General features: G+C 39.2%; 1 protein-coding gene across 4 annotated transcripts in view; it reads right to left on the reverse strand.

Annotated features, from left to right (window-relative positions):
* The window catches only part of TRAK1 (trafficking kinesin protein 1), a 102833-nt gene that overhangs the window by 26595 nt on the left and 57292 nt on the right, over window positions 1–18946 (reverse strand). For all 4 annotated transcript variants that reach the window (XM_059476335.1, XM_059476342.1, XM_059476351.1 and 1 more), the window contains 7 exons: window positions 13269–13345; window positions 9908–10024; window positions 4285–4385; window positions 3372–3480; window positions 1490–1568; window positions 969–1099; window positions 402–476 (listed from right to left, as the gene is read on the reverse strand). In XM_059476335.1, coding sequence (XP_059332318.1) covers window positions 402–476; window positions 969–1099; window positions 1490–1568; window positions 3372–3480; window positions 4285–4385; window positions 9908–10024; window positions 13269–13319 — 663 coding nt within the window. In that variant the 5' untranslated portion in view covers window positions 13320–13345. The remainder of the gene's footprint in view (window positions 1–401; window positions 477–968; window positions 1100–1489; window positions 1569–3371; window positions 3481–4284; window positions 4386–9907; window positions 10025–13268; window positions 13346–18946) is intronic.

The following is an 18946-nucleotide window of genomic DNA, read 5'->3' on the forward strand; positions in this document are numbered from 1 at the left end:
TAATTCCATCTTGTAAATTTTTTTTCATGCAAATGTAGCACCCATAAGACAACGTGAAGTACTGGACGGCCTTATGTTTATACACTGAACAAACAGAGCTCTTCCATGTTATCTCACTAGTTAAAACAGGCAGAAATTAGCAGCCTAGAGAAGTCAACCTCTAAATGTGTTCCTGTACAGCCCATAAGCCTGTGTGTTTCAAAATGTGTGTCATTTGAAGGAGCAGAGAATAGGAAAGAAAAGGGTTTGAACTCTATTAGGAACATAAATGTTCCTTCATTCCATATACACAGGCAAAACTATTTAATACTTCTGATCCAACTCAGACTGAACCTCTCATTGCAAAGTGAACAGTCATTGCTCAGCTACTAAATTATTGTTTTACTAAGTAATGTACTCACCTCAGCTGTGAGCTGTCTCTGGGCATCTTTAGCTGCTCCCAGATGCTGGACAAGTTCCTCATTTTCAACTGCACACTAAAATATGCCAAAAATGTTAGAAATACTGTGATGTTTTGTCCTGTGATATTTGTATTATGTACTACAGATAATTAGCAACATTGTAACTATTCTCACCTCTCCTCCACAGCAATAATTATCTACACGTTTAAAATGTTTACACAAGAACACGCAGCATTAGATTGCACCTTGCTAAATGAACCTCCAAACAAGTATGTGCCCACTGAAATACTTGCACTGACACTTGTCTCACCGACATAACTCAGAGCAGAGTTTTGTATCTAATATTTAAAAGAATTTTAACTATTGCATTTGAGAAACCATCTATGCATCATTTAATAAATTGATGCTTTCTAGTCAAGTATGCCAGATGTTAAACACCAAACAAGGTCATCCACATAAGGAAGGTGGAATATTTCCTTTAGGCTCTAGTACAGAGAGGATTTTAATCTGTCCTCCAGTTACACTAGTAGCAAATAACAACAGTAGTGTCTCAACTGGATTGCTTACAGCTTTTGCCTTTTTCTGCAGGTCGACTATCTGAGAGAGAAGATGAGTGATTTCTTCTTGCTGCCGGGCAGCATCTTCAGTTTTCTTTGCTAGCTCTTCAGAGATATTGGCAATCTGGATGTTTGCATCCCCTTTAAGAGAAGTAATCAAAATTAACATCACAAACCCAAAATCAGACAAGTAAGCATAAAGATGTTCTTTTGGAACATCACTTGCTTCAGCAAAATCCTACCCCCAATTCACAGTAAGGTATTTTTGAAAAACACAGTAAGGCACAACCAAAAAGGCATCAAGTGCTCATGCTTCAAAGGAGACTGAACACTTTCAATGCAAAACTATTTTTAAATGAGAAAAAATTAGCTTTCAGCCAACATTTTCTGCTGTAAAATTTCAGCCCAGAAGTTTTCTCCTCATAACCATTTGTAAAAGGAAAATAACTACCACAGAAAAACATGACTGACTGATCTGTTTCAGATTTTTACTGACCTATCTCAAAAGGGTATAAAGAAGTAGGCACATACTTAGCTCTTTTACACAGTCATTGACAAGTTGTTGTTCTTTCTCTTCATAAGTAATTGTTTCAGTCTTCAGCTGACAGGCCTGTTCAAGAAATCCACATCAAATATGCTACATTAGCACATTTGTTCTTTGCCAGTCTGTTGTTGCACTTCCGTCTGCTTCAGAAAGACAAGCTATTCTAATCACTCCTTCAGGAAGACAGTGAGAAACTACAGTTTTTGCCTGTCCTCCCACATGTTCTGGAAAAAGAGGCCAGGTGAACATTCAGCAGAGACATGACTGTATGGAGAAACTTGCATCATTATCAACATATCCCCACTAGATGTCACTTGTGTATTTTGCACTAAAAGTAAAAAGAAAAAGAAAGGCTTGGGCATACAAAGCACTAGCATGCAGGACTTGATCTGCTCACTGAGCAAAGCCAGGGGTCATCAAAAACCAAAGAAATGCTTGGTTTAAATAACTGAATTAAACATTCAGGTATTTAAAAAACATGCTATTTGATCCTATTTGAAAAGTTCTGGCACTGTAACCCATAAAAAACCTTAATGCAACCTCCTTGCCTGGTTTGTATTTTCCACTGTGACTCTGGCAGTGCCAAGAGCAGCATGGCTGCAGCCAGCTGGTTCTGTCTGGCACCACCTCGGTGGGTCTGTAACCTATTCCCAAAGCTGGGGGCATGCACAGACACCCACAGACTGCATCTACAGACAACTGCACAGCTCACAGGTTTCAGATCTGGCTTCATCCTGTGCCTTGCTGGCACAGACTTCATCTCCCTGGATGGGAAGGCAGTGCTGCATGGGGTTTCCTACTCCAGAGCTCTGATGCAGCGGCTCTCTCAGTTCTAATGTTCATTATTCTCAGACCATCTATTGCTCATCTTCCTTGTGCACCTTCTCAGTTAAGAGCACAGCAGTCTCCATTACCTGGTGTCTTGTGCAAAGATGTGACACTACCTATTTACAATGGGCCCTGCATTTGCAGTGGAAAATGGAAGTAACATTCTGTTTTCATATATTCACTCTTAGACGGAAAGTATCCCTCCTGCTATACTCTGCTACATGTTTGCAAAGTGGTAACATGCTCCCACGTTTAAAACTTGGTTTGAAAATATAAAATTATTCACTTCATAGTCAATTATTAAACTTTAAAAACCTGTGTCATCTGTGAAACAAACAGAATATTATAAGAAATAAAGAGAAGAAAAGTACATTCAATTTAAAATATTAACTGCCTTGACTTGAAACACAAAATGAAGAAATGTAATGCAAGAAATCTGCATGTTGACAAATACTGAATTAGTATCACGGACCATGTCAGCCTACAAACCTGAGATCTGCAGCTCAAGTCACATGTATCTGCCAGGTCAGCCCTTTACAACCTTTTCCAAAGTGCAATCCTGGACTCCAAAATCTGTCCATATTCCTGCACATTCTTACTACACAAACACTGTTTCGCACGTAGCTTCATTTGGGAAGAATTTCTTCACAGAAAGGGTGATAGGACATTGGAATGAGCTGGAGTCACTGTCCCAGAAGGTGTTCAAAAAAGGACTGGACGTGGCACTCAGGGCTCTGGTCTAGTTGGTAAGGTATTGATTGGTCTAAGGTTGGCCCCAATGACCTTAGAGCTCTTTCCCAACCTAACCAATTCTGTGACTCTATGTATTCTGTGATTCTATGTATTCTGTGATTCCACATTACAGCCTTTCCTTCATTTAAAAGGATAAAGGATGGTGATTAAACAATCACAGAGGGATCTGTTACATGTGGAATCATACTCTTAGTTAGACTCTCAGCTTTTAATACAAGCTTCTCAATACCTGTGTTCTAGCACTTAGATGAACAACTATATTAATCAAAACAAAGGGAGCAATTTCACCTCAGATCTAAGCACAACATTTTCCTCTTCAAGGTCCTTGAGCTTCTTTTGAAGAGAGTCCAAATGAAAGTAGTTCTGGACGGAGGAAGAAGATTCATTTCTCTTCAGCCTTGTAGGAAAAAGCAACAAATTTAAAATAATTTTTACATATACATACTATGGCAAATCTTACAGAAACACAGACTGAACATAAGTCTCAAAAACAAACAGAGCTACATGAAATACTTATTATTATGAGTTTATTCATGCCATTACTTTTGGGCAGCAATAAATTCATAGTGAATTTCAAAAGAGAACATTTAAAATGTTATTTATTATGTTGCACATTCCCTATGGAAAAGTTGTTCAGCCAAGGCTATGAGAAAAGAAACCATGTTACTACAGGGAGCCATCCAATAGCTCCTGATTAATGCTGCACATGCTTCATCAGAATGCAGCAATAATTCTGCAAGGGCAGACAGCTCCTTAGAGCCTGCAATGCTGTTCAGCAGCTAAGTACCTGGAACACACCATGTAAGCCATGCTTTATTTCTTTCCCTTGGCTTGGAATTTTCTCATAGTGCCTTCAGAGGTCCTTCAAGCACAAAGGTCACTCATATAGCATGTCCTAGCACATGCAAATGTGTGTGGTATACTGGGCTGCTGCCAGTGAGAGCCACAGCTGCCCCAGCACAACAGTGACCCAGTTCCTCTGAAAGTTGCAGCGTGGTGCCAGCAGCCTCCCCTCCTGGCTCCTGTAGGCACCTGGATAGCCAGCTGGCTCAGTGCAAGTCCTTCCAGCTGGACCTTGCACCAAGTTCTGAGTCCCATTTATAGTACCAGCCAACACTGGGGCAATTTTACCACTTTTCAAAGTGATGAAATCATCCAACAGATGACAGCTCAGCGCTGCAGATCGATTGACTTAACTTACGGGGTGGAACAGACAGACTCCGGCTCGCTCTCTTCAGCAGCACTGGTGTAGAACTGGAGCAGTTCATCTTTCATGGACAGCTCATGGCGCAGCTGAGAAACCTACACAAAGAAAGAGCTCACAGATCAGTAAGCTGATTTTTCAGACACATTTTTAAGCAAACTCACCACAAATTAGCCTTTTATTCACTCTCCAGGCATCATCTTGGACTAAATCAAGAGTCCAAAACTGGAACAGACCAGAATGATTTCTTTTATTTCTTAGGAAGAAGGGAAAGTGTACCTGTTTAAAGTAGCCACTAAATGATTTTTCACTGGTCCAAATATACAATTATTCAGTGCTATTAGACATGTTTCTTTTTTACCTTCTTTAAGAGGAGCAATCCTGACTCACTGTTGCATTAGTCTAGATTCACATGCACAGTAATGGATATATTGCAATGATACAGCAAGAAATAATTGTGGCACAATCAAGCCACATTGCATTTATTCATTTTGTGTGATGACTGTCACCTTCTGGCATGGATGCTGACATTTCCTCCTCTCCAAGAGGCTTTACATAAAATTACTGAAATGCATGTGTAGTAAGGTTACAATTGTGACTCAAGTGCGGGTTGAGCTGCAGAACACCACCACAGAGTGGGAGGCTGCTGTTCTGAGGCTGTTCCAACAGTGAAGGCTGCAGTCAGTTTCTGGATTTTTTGGCTCCAGTAAAGTAGTTTGTGGGATTCCCATACTTTGTATATGCATGCAACAAAAATTAACGAAACATCAAAAGTGGGTGATTAGGATTCCTTTGAATCCTAACCCTAATGAATTGTGAGCTCTACAAATGTCATCTTTGTTACTTTATATTGCTATTCTCCAAGAAAAGGATTAAAAGCCCAATTAGACAGTAGCACATACACAACTTCACAGCTGTGACTTAAGATGCCAGCAGCAGGAGATTACTTTTATTTGCCTTGCACAACTACAGACAGCATAACTGATCACACACATCCATTCCCTTCCACTTGTACTGCAAGACTTGGCCCTCAGTTTGCACTTTCCCATGTAAAAAATGCACAGTATGTTGCTTTTTAATAAACTGCTTTTCATATTGTAAGCATACTTTTCTTTGTAGTTATTATTAGGAAAAAACCAGAGAATATCAATTACATAGATTTGAACTCCATATTCATGGAACAAAAGAGCAGATGCAATCCAAAAAAGCACTTGAATTGTTCACAATTTGAGGCAAACAAGATCATTTACTTAACTATGACTGTTCTGTGTAATGAGAAGTGCTAAGGCACCAAGTCCTCCTGAGACATGGGTTCTAAATAGCAAGGGGAAAAAAAAACATCCCCATCCAACCACATTTTAGAAAGCTATTAAACAAAATTTGTGCACTAATTTTTGGAGGCTCGCTTTCTCCATTTCAGGAAGAGTGAAAATGCTGAACCAAAAATAATGATTTACTTCCCTTCAGCACATTATAACTCAGCCTCTTTAAGAAGCAAGAATTCAGATGCTGTCTGTGGGTGGACGCTATATCATCTCCAGCTCTTGCTACTGTTTTTTTCTTTGTATGAATTAAAAAGACTGAGAATACTATTTTTACTGCCATTTCTGAGCATTCCAAACCTCCAAAAGAGAGTGAACAGTCAGAAAGGTTGATCTTCTAATGGAACAGGACCTGAAACAATAGGCATAAACTGAAACATGGGTGGTTCCTCCTAAACATCGGGTGCAACTTTTTAATTGTGAAGGTGACTGAGCACTGGCACAGGTTGCCCAGAGAGCTTGTGGCGTCTCCATGCTTGGACATAGTCAAACACCATCTGGACATGGTCCTCGGCAATGGATTGTAGGGGGTCCTGAAGGTTTGGACAAGATGACCTCCAGAGCTCACTTCCAATCTCAATCAGGCTGTGAAACTGTGAAACACTCACAGTAACTTCCAGCAACCCCTCCCTTTGATGCAGCATTTTGTGGTATGTTAACTTTGGTGAGCAGCTAAGCACCCACCTGCTGAGCACACAGTCTGCCCCACAATTCCCACAGGATGAAGGAGAGACTCAGAAGCTCAAGAGCAAGAAAAACTTCTTGCTGAGACAGTTTAACAAGTGAAGCAAAGCTTCCCATGCAAGCAAAGTAAAATAAAGAATTTATTCACTGTTTTAGATGAGCAGGTGCATGTACAGCCACTTACTGGAAAGTGGGACCTTGGCACACAGAACTGTCACTTCTAAAGACAAACACCATAACCATGAATGTCCCAGATTCTTCCTCCTTTCCCTGACCTTCTATTGTTGAACATAACAACATATGGTATAGAACATCCCTTTGGTCAGTTTGGGTCAGTTTCCCAGCATCTTGTGCATATGGTGGACAGAGTGAAAGAGGAAAAAAAAAAAAAAGCTGAGGAAGCTGGGAGGGGCATGAAGGAAAAAGAAAAGACAAAGCACAGCAACAGGTAGGCTGGTGAAGAGTATTATCAGCATCCCGGACAGACCCAGGACACATTTTCACACTGCAAAACACTGAATTTGTTTTATGAACAGAAATATTTTCACAAGCCACTGCCAGATGTGCCCTCCGGAGCCAGTGCTGCCATGTTACTGTTGCACAATCTTGGTTTTGTTATCCAGCAACAGGGACTGAGCCCTCGCTGCGCATGGGACAAGGCCCAGACATCCACAAACCAAGCATGGTGATAGCTCATCTCTTCAGGCTTCTAATTGCCTCTGCTGGCCTGACAGCTTTACTCAGCTTCAGAACTAATTCATGAAATAGCTGTACCTATCTTAAAATTATCCTCACCCAGAGAACAACAGTTTAAAGACCTGGAACCTAATTCAAAGAATCAATATTTACTGAATCATGAACAATTGTTTAAAGAATAGAGTTGATTTGCTTTTCCTGACAGCAACTAAGTGCTTAACAGGTTAGAATCTCTCAAAAGAAAGACATCCTGTTACACTGTATGCAAAAAGCACACATACAAGTACCAAGTCAAAGAGCATTTCTGTCTTTACAACATTACTTTCTACTCTTAATAGACCACAAGCAATGTTCCATTTTTTAAGTCATTGTTCCAGATTATAATTCAACTTTGTCCTTTCCTCTCACTTTACGCAGAACAAAATCAAACCTGGACTTTGAAACCTGCTATCATCAAAACACAAACTCTGACAGGTGACCTGGAACTTGAATAACAGGTCTAGAAGGCTGCATTACCCAGAGGTTAACACAGGTTTGAGGTGGTGCTATTTGAGAACTGACTGCATTGGAAGTGCTGCCATTTTAGCTTCAGAAACACAGGCCAAAATACATAGAGGAAAAAGGGGATTTAGAAAGATTAGAAGAAGCTAAAACCTAGTGAGCTTCTCCATCCTGAATACAATTCACATTGTGCAGATTTACAGTTTACTTTTCTTTGATATTGAGCTCTAATGTCAAAGAAGACAATACCAAAGTGTAGGCAGCACCATTTTAGAGAAAGGAACATGGAGCTGCAGCATTCTTACTGAACAGCAGATAGACACACTGTACCTGGGAACTACACTCTCTGTTGAGAAAGCAGACACCCACCTCTGTAAAGCAAAATACTTCACAATTAAGAACGTTTCCTCATTATGTTTATGCTTCTAGAATATAGTAGTGAAACAGTAAGCTGAGACCGAAGTGTCTGTGCCCACACTAAAGGGCTTGCTTCAGTCCACTCACCTTTTCTCCTCTAGTACATCAAAAATCTCAGTTACAACAGTTTTTACTGAACATGATCACAGCCCCTTCTTAAACTTAGCAGTGCCTAACAAAACAAGCTCAAAAGACAAACCCAAGAATCTGATGCACTTTGAACAGGTCTTTATAACTCCAACGTGTATCTATCAACGTGGCATGTTACTAGCATAAAGGAAAAACTCTTTCTGCTTAATGGAATAGACAGAAGGTTTTGTCATGACAAAGGTCAAGGAGATATAAAGCTAAATTATTCTTGCCATGAGACAAATACAGATATAAAGCTAAATAATTCATGCTGTGATACATATACCAATAAAACCTTAATTTTACACCACACATCAGAAATAATTTGTTCCTGTGTAACAGAAAACACAAATCTCCCAGACAAACCATTTTTAGGCAATTTTTACAGAATTTTAGAAGTATCAAATTATTTTGTTTCTCTTATCTTTTGCCCTTAAAGACAGTTGTCTTAGTTACTGTTCTGTTAAAATATTCAAAAATCAGTTTTAATAGAAAATCTGTACCTATTAAAGGCAGATTTTCAGTACACAGAAGTGTCATGACTTTAAAGTCTGATGAGCTCTGCCTCAAAAGCATCAGTTTCTGAAGAAATCAAAATAACAGTGTGAAAGAGGGGTGTTGACAGAACATATGGCCCAACATACCAAGCCACCTGGTAAGAGGCTTATTTTTGGTGGCACGTTTCCTAATGCTGCTCCTCAGTTCCACTAAATGAAAACAGACGTGGACAGAGGCAGCCTGTCCCTGTCCTCTACCCTCCTCAATCAAATTTTCCACTTTGGATGGATGATATGAATTCACAGTCCTGCTCAGTCACCTTGCACACAGCTAGTACATGTCATACTGACCAACACACAAATAAATTGGTCTGCCTCATGATGGGACTTGGGCAGCAAGCAACAGCACTCCTTTGGGAGAGAACAGAACTACTTATCCATGCCAAAAAGGAGAGGGGCACATCAAAGGATATTATTTCATTGTGTTTGCTCCACCACCATTTATCACACATCACTGACCACTCCATCTGCACTTTATCCTTCATGTCAGATGTTCATAATGCAACATCTCACAACCCTGAGCAGTGTTAATTATGAACCATTTTAAAATTTTTTGCTCCACTGTGGTTCATCGTTCTCTCACTCTCTGTCTTGCTCAAAACCACATACAGGTGAGATTCAAAAAGCAAGGCCACTGCCTCAGAATAGGAGAAATAACATTGACTTCTAGCTCATTTATTAAGCTGGAGTTTAATGACAGTTGTACTTACAGCTAAAGACCTGTTTTAAAGCACAGGTGCTACTTGAAATGATATGAGCTTTCTGGTGTGTTTGACTAATCACACCAATGTGTGCACTCCCAGCCCAGAAAGCCAACCATCCCCTGGGCTGCATCAAAAGTAGCATGGCCAACAAATTGAGGGAGGGGATTTTCCTCCTCAGCTGTTCTCTGGTGATCACCCAGCTCTGGAGTCCTCAAGATAAGACAGACATGGACTTGTTCAAGTAGGTCTAGAGGAGGGCCACAAAAATATTCCTTGTCCTATAAGGGATGGCTGAGAGTGTTGGGGTTGTTCAGCATGGAGAAGGCAACGCTCTAGGGAGACCATATTGCAGCCTTTCAGTGCTTTCAAGGGGGTTTATAAGGGAGATGGGAACAGACCTTTTAGCAAGGTCTGTTGTGATAGAATAAAGTGCAATGGTTTTAAACCAAAGGAGAGCAGATTTAGACTAGATATAAGGAACACATTTTTTGCAGGGAGGGTGGTCAGACATAGGAACAGGTTGCCCACAGCCAAATGCATGGACAAGGTGAAGCTAGAAGAAATTTCCCCACATCACTGCATATACAGCATTCAGGCACAAAAATCTTACCTCTTCTCTGATGTGTTCTACTTGCTCCTCTAGGAAATCATTTCTTTCTGTCAGTGATTTATTCTTCTTTAACAGCGACTGGCCAATCCGAGCAGCTAATTCTAAGTCCCGTTCTTTCTGTGAAGCATTAAGAACAGAAAGCAAACTTCAATTTATATTTTTTTAATTACCAAAGGATCAGAGGGAGGGTAAAGATGCCTTGAAATGGAAGAAACAAGCACTTAACAATAAATAGTTTTTCCTTCTGTGAGGACTTATTTGTTCGGGGGATTTTGCTGATTTTCCTTTTCTACTCTCACATATCTTGTATGCATATCTTGCATACAACAGCATTGTTCAGAAATGACTGACCCTCTCTCAAAGCATTCTTCAGTTTCCACTCGATCTACCTACAAATAAAAGGCAACAAGCTATGCAGGAGTAGAAGCCAGTTCCACCACAATGAACATTCAGCTCCTATTTTTGTGTTAGTGCTTTGCATTAGTGCTTTTGTATAAAAACAAATCCTAACCCTTTCCTTTTAGCAGATGTCCCAAACCACATTAAGTGGTTACTCTCATGTCATGCTTGGCCTCTTCCTCCCCCTCCTCTATGAGCATAGTACTGGAAATCACCTGTATTGACAATTCACCACAAGTACAAAGAAAACCAAGGAGCTTATCCTGTTGACATGTACATAAGGATGTCTCAGCCTTGCAGAAGCTGGTACATGGGACTGTAATCTACTTGGGAGAGGATGATAAACTGCATAAAATTTTGCGCTGTTCATTAAGCATTTCATTTATCATTTTCTTATTTAACTACTAGATTTTTAATAGTGGTATAATGGTGGTTAACTTCCTAGTATACCCTTAGTTAACACCATTTGAGGAAGAATTTTCTCCCTGTCGGTGAAAATACTGTTTGGAGCTTACTTACTGCCCCTGACTGCCACCCAGATTTTATGACGAAATGCTACCTTTATGTCATGTGTACATTAATGACAAAGCCTACAAAACATACAGCTAGTGTTCACATGGATTTGAAGTCAATGAATTTGAATGAAGAGGCTTTCATAATGGAAAAAAAAAAGTTATATAATAACCAGTAAATAAAAAGAGAGGTGACTGATCAATGCTGTATCTGCAAATAGCATTTTCCAAATGGTTTCTGAAGGTCAGACTTATATTTGCATTAAAAGCTACTGGCATTATCAAGTCATAAAATCTTTATGCGATCTTATGTACAATCTTTCAGAAAAATAGGTGCCACTAAGTTATCCAAAATATGTTTGGACATATTTTAAGCCAACTTATTTTGTTCACTAATTTGGCTCACTTCATAAATACTGAGTGGAAAAAATATATTGCTGCAGTTGTGACTTCACAGAGGAGGAACTATCTAGCAGCAATGTTTTTTAACTTCAAATTTGAGGAATGTAAGTCCATGTTCAGGCTCTTCAAATAAACTCCCCAGTACTCCTACCCAATTTTTAGCAATTCAGCTCTAAATTTCAGTTTGGGGACAGGTCTCTTACTAACACAATGCTAAGGAAGCAATTTATTACAGCTATAGGTAAAAAAAATAATACTGAGAAGTAAGACACATTTACACTATTATTAGAAAAAGATGAGAAAGCAGATTCATGATGAGACCTGCTCCAATTTTTACCACATACCCAGGCAGGCCTGGTGCCACTTTCTTTCCTTTGTTTCAGGGCTATAGGCACAGATTTCTGAAATATCTGCACACATGCTGTTTCAAGATCTTCTCTTTTCTATCTTCTCAAATGCTGCACCTTTCAAGGTTGTAATGCAAGCACCTGAAGCTTGCAAACATGAAGGACAGACAAGGGGTGGCTTTTGCTTTTTCTCTCGCTCTTATATGTGAAAGCAACAGAAGGAGTTAAATTCTGTAAATGGCTGTAATCTCTTAAGATAACCATCACATGGAGAACAAAGGAAGGTGCTGTAAGTGCACCTATCCCTATGAACAGAGTAATTTCATTGGAAATGATGGCCAAACAAAACAAAACAAAAAGGCTTATGGAAAGTATTTATTTTAATAAAGTTTGGCATGTTATACACGCCCTTATTTTTCCCTTCCAAATATCCAAGTAGGAAAGTACACAAGAAACTTTAAAACACTGGCTCAGCAAGTCCTTCAAGCATTGCTCCCCTGAGTGTGATGCCTGGATCTACAGACATTTGGCCACAGGGACTCAGGGGAGGAAACAGTTTGGCAGAATGCTGCCATCAGTACTAGAAGGAGCCACAGACCAAATGCAGTAAATCTCAGCCAAACAAGGCAAAGGGAAGAGGGCACAAACAAGTTAACAGCCTGTTACTACAAGGTGTTGAATTATTCCAGGAGAAGTTTTTTGGGTAACGCATCAGTTTTAACAAGTAATTTGTACAGAGGTGTTTGAATGGGTTTGGCTCAAAGCACAAAATATAAGACTGTACTGTATTGGGGGGTATCCAGAACAGGTGGGAGATGTGAGTATTCATTCCCATGCTTGTTTTTTTTGCAGAATTAGAGGAATAACAGACCACCCAATTGGCTAGAAAGATACCATTTTTGACATTGCTATTGCAATAAGCAAGCAATTGAGTATAAAGGACTAAATTGCAGTCAGCCATGAACTGATACAATTGTAACAGTTTTCACCTAAAGAATTACTCATAAGCATTCTTCAGAAAATCATTGCTCAAGTTTACTGCAGAAATACAGCTGATTTTAGTACAACAATTTATCATGACTTTTATTGAACATAAGCATAGTACCATGACAGCTGCTTTTTGACATTTCTTGAGTGCTAAGGATTACAGGAATACCAATTTTCATAATAATGGCATAAAAACCCCACAAAAAACAACCAAATCAACCAAACATAAGGGAAAGAAGGCAAATGGAGTACTAGTATTTTCTAATTTTGTGCCTATGTACTTCTCTGGAAAGAAATTATCTGAACAAATTATTATGAAAAGAAGTCTGTGAGCTTTTAAAAATTATTTTCTGAAGAGAATATATCCATCAGTAATGACACTCTCAGTTTTACACGTACTGTAAAAATATGTGTCATCTTAAGATGATTCCTTCTCCTCCTCCTTCATTAGAGCAAACATTTGGCCAAAAACAAGTTACATGGCCTCAACTGAAAAATAACCAGAAGTAATGAATCCATTTGAGTGAGGTAAACAAATGATCTTTATTTAGAAAGAATATATAGCTGACCAATTAGATAAAGTGTACATACACTTAGAGCCCTTATTCTTCCACACTGAAGGACAACCTACCAACAATGTTTATTAGTGGTACCATGTAATTCCAGCACTACTTTGTCACACTGTACGGGTCCTTAAACAGATGTAGTACTTGCCTCTTCAAGAAGACGTGTTACAGCATCTATGTCATTGTATGTTTTAGTCATCTGGCCCACTCTTTCAGCACATAAAACTGCAAAGAAATAAAGCAAAACATTAATCAGATAGGCAGTACCATTGGGGGAGGATCACAGAATATTCTGAACTGGAAACCATGCACTAGGACCACTTAAGTTCAACTCCCATTCATTGCAAGAAATATCTTTCTAAGTTTAGATGTGCTTAAGTTTTCATCTAAAGAACTGGTTATGTCAACTTTTGGATGAGCACATCAAGAGCTAAAAACTCAAACCAAACAAAACAACAAACAAACAAAACTCAACACACCCCCTACCCCCCCCCCCCACCCTCAAAAAAATCCAATATTCATGTGATACTGGTAATACAAATGCTCCTCTTGTTACAAGTACTTGCTTTTGTCAGCAGCAGAACAAACTTAAAATGTTAAAACTTTCTTCTCTGAAGAACAATATCTTGATTTTATTTAAAAAATAATCAGCAGGTCAAAACAGATGTTCTTAGATATATGATTAGGATTCCATCATGTCACCTACTCATTGCATGGCATGCAGTAGCATTACTCCATGAATAAGCAACTCCAATACTGTTAGGGGCACTGCTCATCAGAAAGCGACTATGTCATATTAAGTTGATAAGAACTGGGTTTATGGTACAAGACAGCAAAGTATGCATGCAAAATAAGAAATGGTTTTGGTAATACCCAGCCACACCACAGTGATCACAGTATCACCCATAGCAAATATTTACTTAGACTGGTTGAGATTGTTAATCATTAAGGTGGAACCAGGAGTTTTGTCAGACTGAAGAAAGTATGAGGAAGTTCAGTCTATCACCATAGGTGATTCTTTAAGAAGCTACACTGACTTATCTAGAAGTCAACAAGTTTTCAAAAAATTCATCAGCTGTCACAGCAAACAACAGCATTTTCTGCTCTACCCTTTTTTTTTTTTTTCAAATACACTTTTTCCTCAAACCCTGTAATTCTGGAAAAAAGGGCTGTTAATGAAATTCAGTGGATCACATGGACTATGAGTTATCAAGCTGCAGTAGCCTGAACTGCTCTTCAGGGGATTTACCCTTGGCAATGTCACTTAAGGCTCCGTCTGGCAGATAAGCTAATGTTGTTCCAGTGCACACTAAGGCGGGGGAAGAGACAGATCAGGCCTAATAGGATTTACATACTGAGGAGAAAAAAAAAGCAGAACTGTACAGTAATATTAGCAAGAGACAGTTTGTCACACTAAGGAAACAACACTACCTAATTCATAAATGCACAATCTGCATATAAATAAATATACAGCTGATCACCACTAAGGTACATTGACATACATCAAATGCAATATTACTTAGATATCTCTTGTTGGAGGATATTTTTCCCAATTTAAATATCAGAAAGTTGCTTAAATTATGGCAAGAAGTTGCATTTCTTCGTTTATTTTCCCATTTCTCTAATTCTACTTTTGCAGATCACATCCTAAAAACATTTATAATATTCATTGACATGAGTACTGCCAGTGAACTCCAAAGAATGCTATACAAAAGTATTCAAAATATAATTGCATTTATCCAAATAGTAAGTCTGAAAGTGGCAACAGTAAAAAGTTTATGCTTCAAAGTAATAACCTGACAAACATATCAATAGAAAGAATAACTCTACCACTGCAGAAGTAAAAACACAGTACATCTTTAAACCACAAGCTATATTACCCAAAAGCAGACTAATAAGGATTCCATAGGAAAAAAATGCAGTGACTTGCAAAAAGGGGATTAACAGAAGTTTTCCATAAAAACAGAAGGTATAATGTTCAGAAGACTATTCATCCACACACACAAACTGACATCACCATAAACTCAACTTTGTTTTAAATATACAAAGTTCATAAGTCATGCTATAAAACATCTATAAGAAACCCTGATGCCAGCAGGTTTACAATACAACCACACACTAAATAGTTCCCCTGGTTACAACATTCCATCACTGCTATAAAATAATATTTGACATTGTCATTAGCAAGCTCATTTAAATTCTGTACCTAGCACTTAACAATCACAAATGAGCAGGACTATGGCAACCTCACACCATCCTGATTCAGGTAAATGTATAACTTTCCTAACTGCCAGGCTGATAAAGGATTGTGTTCCCTCAGACAGAATAAAATCACTCAGTTGGGAGAGTGATAAAGGTTGTTGTGTGGATACTCCCTAGGTTATTCCTTCAGAACTTGCCATTTAAACTTTAACCTGGCAAGGCAATACCACAGCATTATAACAACAGACATTACTAGCAGCAAAGTATAATCTGGTCACCAACAAACAGCTTTTATATAGAGAAATTTCCATCAAAGTTCTCTTAGTGATTGTCAAAACAGAGATCTTTGTACACTACTCTGCCAGAGTAAAAGGATTTCAAATCAGAAGTGTCGTTTTATGCACTTCATAAAAGGACCTACATCCAAGTAGAAATAAATTTCAGTAGACCACATATATTAAAATCTGCCAGTCAACTACTATCCATACTACTACTATTACATACAATACTGTGGAAACACAGAGCTACTAGCTAAAATGAAGGATTTGCTTTTGGAAGGAGGGCAAACTTGCAAAAAGGTGTTGCTTTCAATTACTCAGAAATCAAGGCTTGTGGGAAAGAGAAGGTGAAAAGTAAGGGGAGAGTGGAATCCAGAAGCATAATTTAAAAAAAAAAAATCCTAAAAAGTGTCTAAATATCTAGTTATTCAGCCTCCATGGACTATGAGATAACATTTGGCCAATTCAGTTTTTACTTCTTAAGTGATCAAAAAATCTATCAGTGAAAAAGATAGACTAATTTGAAAAACTATTTAGAGGTGTTATCAGTGAAGTATGCAGTGGAAAAACATCCCCCCACACGTCACATATGTAATGGATCCTGCATAGTAGGTTTTTAGCCTGATAGATTTTCTGATGAGTATGAGAGCCTGGTAGTGCTGCTGTAGAGTAAAACAAGAGCAAATGAAGGACAGTGCCTTGTAATGCAAAACCTGCAGTGCCAAATTACTGACCTCTTTTTGCTCACTCGCACATCAGTAGTTTTTTGCTTGAGGGTGATAGGGAGCACTGTGTCTAAGTGATGGATGCATGCAAACAGCCAAATCAAATATACTTTGCACTTCTCAGCTTATGGAGAAGGCTGATAGGCAACACAGAAAGAAAGAATAATTTAAAAACCTCACGTATTTTGATAAGTGCTTTGAAGCTAATGTCACAGATCCAAAACAGGAAATAAAGAACAGAGAAAGCTTCCTTCACATTATTTTCATGACAGCTAAATGCATGGTACTGGAGACACATTTGCAGTTCAAAGTATTTGGGCTTTTTTAAAAGCCAAACACACAAATGGACAAACACTACATAGATCAAACATTTCCTCTGCCTTAAAGTACCTAGCACCATCTTTATACCATCCTAAAGTCTGCAAATTTACTGGTAACGACATTCCTGTGTTTCCCAAAGTAAATACAGCTGAAAGGATGTATCCTGTATTTATTTCTTGTCATCTAGTTAATGGAGCACTGATTCCCAAGATGAAGATGCACCAGGACATGGAGGAACACATGCACTTTTCTGGATTGCTCCCTGAAAGTCACCAATTCAACAAGTATGCTACTTAGAGTAAAGGATGTTTGCAGGAACAGGAGACAGCCATAGAAGGAAAAGGGAGCAAGAATACCACTATTTGCGGCTTCTGTAATGAACCACCACCTGACAAACAAAGGATTCAAATAGAAGGAGGAAAAAACACCAGTCACAGGTATCCTCAGCTCCTGTTCCCTGCATCCCTCAACACATAGTCCCTCTTCATTTTTGAGACCTATCAACCAAGGATAAACTAATGAAATAAAAGAGCTGCAGCTGCTGAAAAGGAAAGCCCAGCTCCCACTGCTCCTCTTCACGTCTATTTCTAACTATTAGGAAACATAAGAGGGCTAACATGCCCCTGTAAAGTTTCACTTTTGGGGCAGATAATATTGACCTGTATAATTATAGAGTCTAACAGGGAAGGCCTTAGTGCCTGAAGACTTCCCGACTACCAAAATTTACTTCATCAGAAACTCCATCAGGGAAAATTAATACTGTTTATGGAGCACAGATCTCTTGCCATTTAAACACCCATGCTTCTAAGTGGGTTGGCAATAGGGGGACAGTGGTGGCAGCAGGGGACAGTGCTTTTTTTTCCGTAACAGTTTCCTATCCAAAGCCTTTAACTATGGCAAGGCCTGCTATATTCTTGCTCTCTTGCTCAGTCATGACAAGCCCTGCCTCACAAACAGCTTCTGTCTTGCCCCGCTCTGCTCAGAGCTCTGTCCAAACATACACCAAAGACACAATGGCAAGGGCATTGCATCCTGAAGGTTGCACATGGACAGAACACACATGGCAGATCTGACTGAGCCATGCTCCCTGGTGCCACTTGGCACATGGGAGCCATCAAAGACCCGGGCAGACTCAGACTCCTCAGCTCTCGACGGATTCATTCCTCAAAGGCTATTTTTACACTCAAAGGATAAAGCACCCACTAAAAATTACAGTTTCAGTTCCAGAGCCACTGATAGTTATGCTTTGGCACAGGTTACTGTGAGCACTACATCAACTTGAGCCAAGCACATGTGGAATTCTGAAACTGTGCCATATTAGGTATATCACCTTTCAAATAAACTCAGGAAAATTAGAGCTGAAATATGCTGTCAGCTGTTACTGATTTTTCACAGTTAAAGATAAATATGGTATCTTCTCCTCCAATGCAGAGGTGTTTTTTACAGCCCTGGTTAAGGTGGGGCAGAGGCTTCAGATCTGCTGTTGCCTGCCACATTTGAGACAGCCCTAAGAGAATACACACATCTAAAGACCTTAAAAATTTTAAGATACTACTGTCACCTGAGCTTGAAGAATGTGCTTTTGAGTCACACCTTACTAGAAATCCAAATCCTAAGGGAACAGCCCAGCAGTTCCCCCAGCCTCCCCCAGCAGTCCCAAAGCAGGGAGCAGGCCAGTGGCTCCAGAAGGCAGATGGGGAGGTCAGCGATGGCGTGACCCAGGTTAGAGGGATAAGGAGCGGTCACAGCGTGCCAGCTGCCTCACAACTGTCAGGTCACTCTGTGAGTGAGCTCTGTGCAGGAGTCTGGAAGAACATGATGTTGTGGGAGATACATAATCAGTTAGGAAGTTCAACAGACAATCCAATAGATTCTGATTTTGTCTTCTTCATGCTACAGCATGGCTTACTGTAATCTCAATGGCACTGTTTGCAAAATAATCTTTTAATATTAAGCTGCAGGTACTGATTCTTCTGGAAGAAGAGATTTTATCTTACTGTTTAAGGCTATGGTTTAAGGAATGTTTGTTTACTGCAGTTTCTCTCATAGGGTACTCAAATAGCTTAGCAAATTCAATATTCAAGCCTTAAATACAAACCTTTGTTATTACCTAACTGCAGGTTCACAAAAAAAGCCCCTTAAAAACAACAAACCACAGCTTTTACTTCTTTTCTAAAGCCTCTGCCTGAAACTTCAGGCAGGGAATAATTTCAAAGTACTTCCTCTAAGTAGAACATGAACTTCATCAAATTTTCTAGTGATGAATGAAAAATCAAGTTGAAAGAAATTTCAAAAAGAGC

The sequence above is a fragment of the Ammospiza nelsoni genome, chromosome 1 (assembly GCF_027579445.1).
Source record: "Ammospiza nelsoni isolate bAmmNel1 chromosome 1, bAmmNel1.pri, whole genome shotgun sequence".
NCBI lineage: Eukaryota > Metazoa > Chordata > Aves > Passeriformes > Passerellidae > Ammospiza > Ammospiza nelsoni.